The 9,924-nt window shown below is 35.3% G+C and overlaps 1 protein-coding gene across 1 annotated transcript; it reads right to left on the reverse strand.

Moving 5' to 3' along the window:
* Window positions 1,134-7,612, reverse strand: LOC107618178 (notchless protein homolog; the record flags this gene model as incomplete). Its single annotated transcript, XM_016320167.2, is given in 14 exon segments — window positions 1,134-1,475; window positions 1,635-1,691; window positions 1,793-1,847; window positions 1,940-2,082; window positions 2,337-2,474; window positions 2,564-2,674; window positions 3,189-3,252; window positions 4,311-4,510; window positions 5,059-5,186; window positions 5,524-5,649; window positions 5,875-5,964; window positions 6,082-6,163; window positions 6,284-6,730; window positions 7,467-7,612. Coding segments are annotated over 13 exon segments (1,440 nt in total). The 3' UTR covers window positions 1,134-1,391.

A 9,924-nucleotide genomic window follows, 5' to 3' on the forward strand; every position in this document is an offset into this window, starting at 1 on the left:
TGATTTTTAAAGAATGTCTCTATTGTATGTAAATAAAAGATCAAGCCATGAATTTAGTTATGTTTTTTTCAAAAATCTAATTAAATAATCCAAAGATATGTCTATTATTAAAACGTGAGGTTATTTGGTTGAATCATTAAAACCTTAGAGGGACCATGGAGAGAAGCTGCGTAGTGGGTATCCTAAGAATGCCATGGCGACTTTGCAGAAGATATATATTTTACATTTTACAACTAGATGAGTGATACTGGGCACATATGACAGTAATGATGCAATTGTGTATTTATGTATTTTCATAAATTTTATATTTATTTAATTTAAATAAAAAAAATCCTCTTTGTAGCCTATTTATTCCCAATGTTTTGCTATTAAAATTTCACAATGTAAATCCAAATTAAATATGTTTAACCAAAAAAAAAAATTTATTTTCTGAGAATACTTGATGCCAAGGCATCTTAGGCTAGTTTTACTAGCCTTTTTCTTTTATTTTTAGTTGTTTTATGCATTTTCTTGAGCCTTAAGTAATCATTTGGGCCAAATAGTCATGCTTGTCTTAAATCATTCAACATGAAGATTTTGATGCAAATTCCATGAGTTTTTAGTTATATTACTTGAATGCTATGAATGGAAGATTTCTCATGAAATTTTGCAAGACTTTGATGCAATTGTTTGGATGATTTCAGGGAAAAAGAGGCTAAGCAAGGAAGCAACAAAATCAATAAAGGAAGCTTGAATATCAAATGTGGAGTTTAAGTTTCAGTTTAAGCCTAAACTGGAGTTTAAACGCCAGAATCATGAAGGCTAAGAAATGCTAGAATTGAAGTTTAACCTCCAGTTTAACCTTAAACTGACAGGGGGGATTGAAGGGGAATCCAGCCCCTGAGGGGGAGAGAACTGGAAATCATTTTCTTTTAGTTTTGTAATTGAATTCAGATCAGAAACACTTAATTTTCAAAAACAATAAGCACAAGCACATAAATTTTTTAATTTACCAAACACAAAATAAGACCCCTTTTTAAAAAATTTTACCAAACCAAACCTAACTAATCCACTTTCAAATAAGTGTTTTGTACATTAAAAGAAAATCAGTTTTTCGCTATCTTACGTTGGAAACGTGGGTATCCAATTGAAAATTTCCTGGAATTCAATTTGATATCGCTCTTTTTCTCCTCTAAAAGATGTTATCAAATCTCAATTTTCATAACTCGCAATCCAAACAAAGGAGTTTCAAAGATAAACAAAACTGAATTGAGACAACTTAATTTCATTAAATTCTAAACTATCCATATCATACAAGTTGTCAATCTAATGTAAAAACTCACTCCAAAGTATTAACATTCAGGCTTGATTTCCAAGAAATCCACGCAAGAAATGTTCATCCCAGGTTGGCCTTAGCCCATCCACAACTTCAACACTTTATCCTTGCCACCAGAGGCTACTTTCTCTCCATCTGGACTCCAGTCAACAGAAAAAACCTTTCCAGCAAAAAGATTGAACTATACTAGTGACCATAATAATAATAATAATAATAATAATAATAATAATAATAATAATAATAATAATAATAATAATAATAATAACTAGACAAACAAACAAATAAACTTAAGATAAAGCATGTAAAACGGGATGCATACTTCATCAGAATGGCCAGGAAGATCCTGCTTCAACTTCCGAGTTCGAATATCCCAAACCTTGATCACCAAACATAATGGAAGGTTAAATTTGGATTGAAAATATAGTTTCATGTATTTAACTAACAAATAATGTCCATATCAAGGAAAATCTCACTAACCTTCAACGTAGAATCTTTGCTGCCACTTAAAAGTAGTCTGCTATCCGCAGACCAGCTGTACAACAAAACCCAAATACACTGAATTCAAAAGGAAATATCTTCGGAGACTGTCAAGGTCAAAGTAAGATGGATACACTTTTGTTTTACCTGATCTGGTAAACAGGCCCAACATGACCACGGAAAGCTGCTATAAATTTTCCTGTTGTGCCATTCCATAACTTCACGGATTTATCAAAAGATGCACTTGCCACCCATTGCCCATCAGGTGAAAAATACACATGGTTCACAAGCTGTCAGCAAACAAGTTCAACTTTCATTAAGCTGAAAAATGGAAAGCATATACACAGATAGAGAGTTTGTCATTAAACCTGCATAATGATAAACCTAATTTCAAGTTTTCAACTAACATACTACAAATAATTAGGGATGGATTTCGGCAAATATTTATTAAATTAGAATTATAATTTGGAAAGAAGAAAAAAAAGCAGTTGCAACAAAGCTCATTTTGCTTAATTCTCCTTGATACATAGGAAAAGATTTGTACCTGCTGATGACCTGTCATACGAGTTTTTGGGTGCTTGCTGACAAATGGTTCCCAAAGGAACATGGTAAAATCGTCAGATCCAGAAACTAACCTTTCAGGGGCATTGCCTCTCATCTTATTATACCTTTCAAGAGCAACCTACATTCATCAGCAGCAGACAGGTGTGAACATATTAGTAAAATATGGTTTGATGTGCTAGGATGATTATTAACCCAAAAAGTGCTCACCTTCTTCATTTCCTCTGGAGATGAGTATTGTTTCCCAGTATGATCAAAAGCTCCAGTACGAAGAACATACTCGGTGCTCAATGCTAACGAATTAACCCAATGCCCATGTCCCTAAAATAGATACCAACATGTGAAGAATTCTACAGGGATAAGTTACTCAAAATGAAAAGTCTATCTTCTAAATGGAGTAAACAAGTGATAATACACAAAATATACACTAAAAATGGATTAGATTTAAACTTTTACGATAAATACTTCAACAAAAATGGCAGTGGTGAACTTGCCGTAAGAGACTAAACTAGACTACTAATAAATTCAATCACATTGTCTAAAAGCCCATCTTTTTAGGCTTCATAGATCAACCACTCATACCAAAAAGGGAATGTGGGTCACAAATTCATTCACTAAAATAAAAAAAAGGATGGCAAGCTTTTAATACAATCAACAAACTTTTGATTGAAAAAAAAAAAAAGTAAAAATAACCAGATAACTCTAATATGCAGAAAAAAAACACATGAAAAATAATTTTGACATGAGATGAGAACCAATGATGATGCATAATAATAGCCAAGTCTAAGGTTCAGGTGCATTGCAAAGTACTGAAGCTCAAGGGGATTAAACACACCTTCAATTCACGAATTAGCTTCCCTTGTGTAGTTTCCCAAACTTTGATTGTACAGTCTTGGGAACTGAAATAATAAAAATAATATAGCTATGCTCCAAACAGCAGACTAGCAATGTAGAGTAACTATCTATGAAGCACGGACTCGCCAGCAGCGCTGACGTACCGGTGTCGGACGGGGATGCGACACGGACACGCACGGGATATGGTGGACACGCATATTGGTGGCGAGTCGGAGATCACCTTTCAGCTTTGCGGTGGTTTCGTCAAGTGAAGCGCTAATCTGCGGCAAGTCCGAGCGTCTTCCTTCCGCATGGACTGCACGAGACCATAGCACCACCGAAAGCCCTTTTCTTCAGATTTTAATTTTTAAATCTCCAGAAACTAAGGAGGCGGTGAGATTAATGATTCTTGCTTCTGACTTTCTGCTCCACTTTTGTTTAGCAATTTCTCTCTCTCTCAAATATATCATTATTTTATTATTTCTTTGACTTTTTTACTAGTACTTGTATAAATTTTTATTTTATTTATAAAATAAGTTAATAACATCTAATGTTTAATGTTCATATAAGAGTTTATTTAAAAATTATAATTATTGATATTATGTTATTTTGGATTTTTTAAGGTTTTTTATGTAATTATGTTTATTCTTATATTTATAATATGATCATTTATTATTTTAATCTTATTTAAGTTTTGTAACATACTTATCTTAAACATGTCGTATCCAATGTTTTTTTAAAAAGAACGTGTCAGCGTATCCGTGTCGTGTCGTGTCCGTGTCATATTCGTGCTTCTTAGATAAATATCATCCAATAAATAAAAGAAAAAAGGGAAATCTTGTAACATATGCTAGTGCAGAGCTGGAAGTCTGAAAGATATGCCCCTGAAGGTTGGGAACAGTAATGACGTAGTATTTTACCAAAGTGCATAAATTTTTTCAAAAGAACAGGGACTAAAACCTCTGACTAAATTATCTTTGGGTATTGTTAAAAGTACTGTAGTAATGTACAAATCTGTACAATTTAAAAGTTTGAATATAGATAAAAGCTTGGAAATTGTGTGTGTGTGTGTGTGTGGAGAGAGAGAGAGAGAGAGAGAGAGAGAGAGAGAGAGAGAGAGTACCCTGTATAAATCATGCCATCTCCACCCCATTTTACACATGTTATGGCGAGTGTGTGGCCAGTGAGACATATAACACATTTCCTCAATGTGACATCCCATATACGAGCATCCCCATCTTTGCTGGCACTTACAAAACGACGGCAAGGAGCACTAAGATGGACGGGTTCCCAAGAGATCCCAGTAATCCATTTCTTGTGGCCCTGCATTAATATATACTTCAAATATTGTCCAAGAAACATTATATCAGTATAGTACTATGCAGGGAACTAAATTTGTCACCAACTAAAAAACCATTGCATCTGTAGCATCTCCTTACCAGTTCTATTTTTCAATTTTTCTCGGGAAATCATGAAGTAATAATGCATGATGTTCTTTTACATTCTATTTTGCCTTCCTTTTTTTCCTTTGCTTGTGTCTTTTGCTATTTCGGGGAGGATGGGGTGGCACAAATCATAATCAGGATGAATATCTTAATACTTCTAATTTAAATACAATGTAAAAGGAATCATGTTCTGAATTAGCCAGGAGAAACAAAAATAATTGAGTGAACTGTTGCAGTAGTCATAAATAAGCTTATACATGAGCAAGAACAGTATCATGTTAGGAAGCAAAAGCAGTGGTACCAGAATTTACAACATATACCTTGAATAACACAATCTCAATATGTTTTAGTGAAAAATTTAGACCAAAGAAAAGAAATGAAGCAAGCTTTCTGATAGTAAATAGCATACTCAGTTAAAGACTTTACAGATAATGGATTGCCAGACAATTTCCCAGTTTCTGGATCCCAACATTGAAGTTCTCCAGACTTGCTCCCACTCACAAGATACTTGCCATCTGGTGACCACGCAATACAAAGGACCCAATTCTTGTGCCCTGCTAACAATGAAAACAACTATCAATAGATACATGGCCATTTCTTATTTTAAAAAATAAATAAATAATAAAAAAATATATCAACTTTTTGAATTACAAGTTACAACAAATGAAAAACAGAACAGCAGCATTTTCAGATTTAGCCTACACAATGCTTCAAGAATTCCTTTCTAAGAATACAATTGTAAGCTAACTCCAATTCCACCTTCTAAATTTAATTTCATTACATTCTCTTTCTACGAGTTAAACTGGTTACTTCTGTTCATACTGAGAAAGATGCTTAAACACAACTAAGTACAAACAAGCAATGTTTGGTATATCATACTTATTATCACACCTGTGCATGTGTACAATGGTGTCTGCGTGTTAAGGTCCCAAAGACGAACAGTTGTGTCGCCAGAACCACTTGCTAGGTGCCTCCCATCAGGACTGAAAGCAACTGTAAGTACAGCTTCTGCATGACCTAAAAACAGTTCCAGCAACATGAATCAGAGGATATGACAACTAGGACATTAAGCTAAATCATTATCAAGAACCAAAACATTAAAAAGAGAAGACACACAAAACATCACCATGTTCCAAATCACGGTAGTTTTATATAGAATTAACACAAAACATCTGTTTGTGAATAAACATTTCACCTAGAACATTATAGGCTGTAAATGACACAAAATTCTATGATTTATACCAGAAATAGTAGCGGAACAACGATTAACAGGGCGAATCCTGAAAATAGCTTGAGGCTGACAAACTATAGGCAATGCCTTCTCCACCGAGACTGAAAATTAATTTTAAATCAACACCACATTATAAGAAACAAAAAACAAACTAATCAATCAACCTAAACAAAGAGTAGTTTGTTGCAAGATAACCAAGGGAGAGAGTAGATACTAGCCTTTGTTTTTGTGCAAGTAGGTTTCAAGTGGCACAAGGAGCTCTTCATCAGAAATATAGAAAGCATATGGTAATTTCTCCTCCTAAATCGGGGAAGGGGAGGGGGATAAAAGACACAATAATTAACCAAAGAGAACATTATTTTAATAACAAAGCAATTTTTTATATTTTGTTGGTAAGGATATGAAAAATGATGGGTTTACGTTGTCCAGAATCTTATTGACAATGAGTTGAAGTTGTTGTGGACCAGCATTCTGAGGAAGGTACATGGGAGCACCAAGGGGAGCTCCATCTGGGTGCATCAAGAGGCACATGACGTTGTTGATTGTTGTGGTGTCCCTCTTCTCTCCTGTCTCTGTCTCCATCTCTATCTCTCTCCAAATTGGAAGGCGACGGCTAGAGGCGAGGACAACGCGAACGAGAGGAAGATGTGAAGCTGACGGCGACGAGAAGAGGAAGACGATGGGAATGCGACAATGACGGGAAAGCTTGGCGGATTGGAGAGTTGAAAGCGACTTCAGGGAGTGGAAGAATGAGTTGCTGCTTGCTGGAAGACGATGGGAACGGACGACTTGCTGGAAGAGAGGAAGAACCGAAGAAGATGAGGACGGTGGCTGGCTGTGAGAAGACGGGGACGGTGGCCGGAGATNNNATGAAGCATATAATAAATCAATGATCACCAATATCCAGCAATAATCTCAAAGACAACAATAAATACACAACAACAATTTAGCAAATAAACAAGAACAAGACCTAAATAGAAAATCCAACAAATTAAATCGCAGCAACCTAACAATTTAGCAAATTAAAACAACAGCAGCCCAACAATTTAGCAAATTATCAACTTAACAAGTTCAAGAACAGAAAATCACAACAAAAACAAAAAAAAATTAAAAGTAACAGAAGAACAACAGAACAACAACACAAGAACAATTAGCAAATTAACAAGTTCACAATAATAGTTAAAATTTACTAGAAGAACACTAATGCAAGTGGAATCATCATGCTAATATGTTTTCTGCAAAGATGCTATTTGTGCAGCTAAAATTTCCTAATTACTAAGATCCAGTTATTCTAATTTCACATGCAATCAACCTACTACGTTTCTAAAAGCTAGAAATTATAAAACCAACCAGAAATATGGTAAAGCATTTCATCAAACATGTTGAGTGCGGTAAAATTAAAATGAAATAAAGGAATTCAAAACTTAATATCAATGTGATAGAGAAGAGAACATAACTATTGTAACTTTAATTCCGTCTATGAAAAAATCCAAACCACTACCAAATCAAATAGTTACTTATTGTAATAGAAATCAGAAATTGCAGAGTTTGAAGCAGAGTATTGGTGTTGTGTGAGTGTATTATCTGGTGGCGGGTTTAGGAAACTCACGGCAGCGACAAAAGAGAGCAGTTCGACGGCTAGGTGGAGCGCGCGGGTTGGTCGCAGAGTTTGAAGCAGAGCAACGTGGCTTCCAGACGAACGCGAATGCGAACTCGAACGCTGAACGGCGTGTGAACGCGAACGGTGAAGCTAGATAGACGGACGGATGGCGAACTTTGAGTGCCACTGACGGCGGCAGTATGCCACTCCTTGCGGCGGTGGTGTAGGCTTAGAGTGCTAGGGTTTTTTGGCTGGGTTTGTGTGATTTCTGAACGAAAGGAAGAAAGGGAGAAAGAAACGAAGGAGCTTCCGTTTTTACGTAAACCGGCGGGGTTCTGGTTCGGTCCGGCTCAACGGTTTTTTATCGGCTTTTTATTAATGGTTTTACATGCCTGACCGGACCGTTAATGTTGTCGGTTCGCGGTTGAACCGGTCCCTCTAAATTGGAAGGCGACAGCTGGAGGCGAGGACAACGTGAAGGAGAGGAAGATGTGAAGCTGACAGCGACGAGAAGAGGAAGATGATGGGAATGCGACGATGACGGGAAAGCTTGGCGGATTGGAGAGTTGAAAGCGACTTCAGGGAGTGGAAGAATGAGTTGCTGTTTGCTGGAAGACGATGGGAACAAACGACTTGCTGGAAGAGAGGAAGAACCGAAGAAGATGAGGACGGTGGCTGGATGTGAGAAGACGGTGACGGTGGCCGGAGATGACTAACTGATTAGGAGAAAAAGGATCTAGTTAGGGTTCGGTTGAGTGTTTGTCATTTCAAGAGTCTTAAACTCTAATAAGCATAAAATATAAAATATTTGTTAAAAATAAATTAAATAATATATATATTTTTATATATAAATAAACTAATTAATTTTAATAATTAATTTTTATATACAAATAATATTTTTGTTATTGGATCTTCTACATTTTGAATTTTTACTTTAGAGAATAAAATGTGATCATTTATCCTTTAATAGTTTCTCTTTCATATTTACTCTTCATCCCACTTTTTGGTGAGCGATCACACCTTACTCTTTAAAGTGAAATTCAAAATTTGGAGAATTTAAATCCTACTAAGGGTCCATTTGGATAGGTTCATAAGTGACTTTTTTTTTTACTTTTAACTTATGAAAAGATGTAGTATTAATGTCTGGTATAATTTTCAAAACAAAATTGCAACTTTCTCAAAAGTTATTTTAGTGCTTAAGGAGAAGTTAAAAAAAAATGACTTCTCTCATAATAAAAAGCTTTTTATCACTTTTCTCTTAAAATAAGTACTTTTAGAACTAAAAAATCAAACACAAAATAACTTATTTATAAATTACTTTTAATATAAACATTTATTATTTAAGTTATTTCTTTAAAAGTAACTTAATTAACTTACTAAATTCGCGGGGTGGTAATGGATAGGGTAGGGTTTCGATTCAACCCTAACCCTACTTGTTCTTAACCCGCGGATACCCAACCCTACTCCTGGGTTACCAAAAATTGTAACATTATTATATAACTTGATGATAATTTAAAATAGAACTGAATTCTATGTACAAAAAATAAATATATTAAATTATCAATTAATTATCTTCTCTTAGTGGCTAAGGATCTTTTCGCATTTAGTGAGAGGTATTTGGTTCAACATCCACTTGAAACATATTTTGTTATTAGTATATAACATATACATATATAGGGTACAGGTTAATCAGGTAGGGTTGAGACTCAACCCGCACCCTACCCGACCCACACCCTACCCTACCCGATGCGGATCGGATTGGCAACCCTACCCGATCGGGTTGGGTACTCGCGAGTAGGGTGTATGTTGCCACCCCTAGCCAACCTGCCATAAAGCCAGACGGACAAGCATTTTAAGCCCATTTTACTTGGTGGAATATGGCAAGCTACTCCTTTTGTCACTCCTAATTATTTGATTCAATTTTGTACTTTTGTTTTTTAGGTAAATACCAAAATGATACTCAAAAAATTCTAGCATTAACAAAATGATACCTAATAGATGTTATTGACAAAATGATTTTTGAAAGAAATTAAAATTTGACAAGTGTATTAAATAAAGACAAATTCAAACTAAAAAATTCCCAATTCATACTAACTTTCAGCATGGTTGCTGCTCTTGTCGGAACCTTGAACCACTCTCGCATAACTTCTCGCTATTTCTATCACCTCTTGCTGTCTCTATTCCCTTCTTCCTCTCTTTGTCTCATCTTATTTTACTGTTGTAACTGGCTCTTCGTCGGTTCGTGACCACCAACCTATGACGACATAGGTCCCTCTTTTTCTGACTCTCTTCGATTCATACTCCATGCTTCTTAAAAACCTTGAATAATTTAAAAATTGGTTCATGAACAATAATCATCAATAATGGAGTTCTCACAGGAATGGAGGTCTTCACAAGTCACAACATACTCTTAACTCCAAAAATCCTCTTCCTTAAAAAATATCTTCATTTTTTCATATGC

Source organism: Arachis ipaensis, chromosome B09, assembly GCF_000816755.2.
Source record: "Arachis ipaensis cultivar K30076 chromosome B09, Araip1.1, whole genome shotgun sequence".
In the NCBI taxonomy this organism is placed as follows: domain Eukaryota; kingdom Viridiplantae; phylum Streptophyta; class Magnoliopsida; order Fabales; family Fabaceae; genus Arachis; species Arachis ipaensis.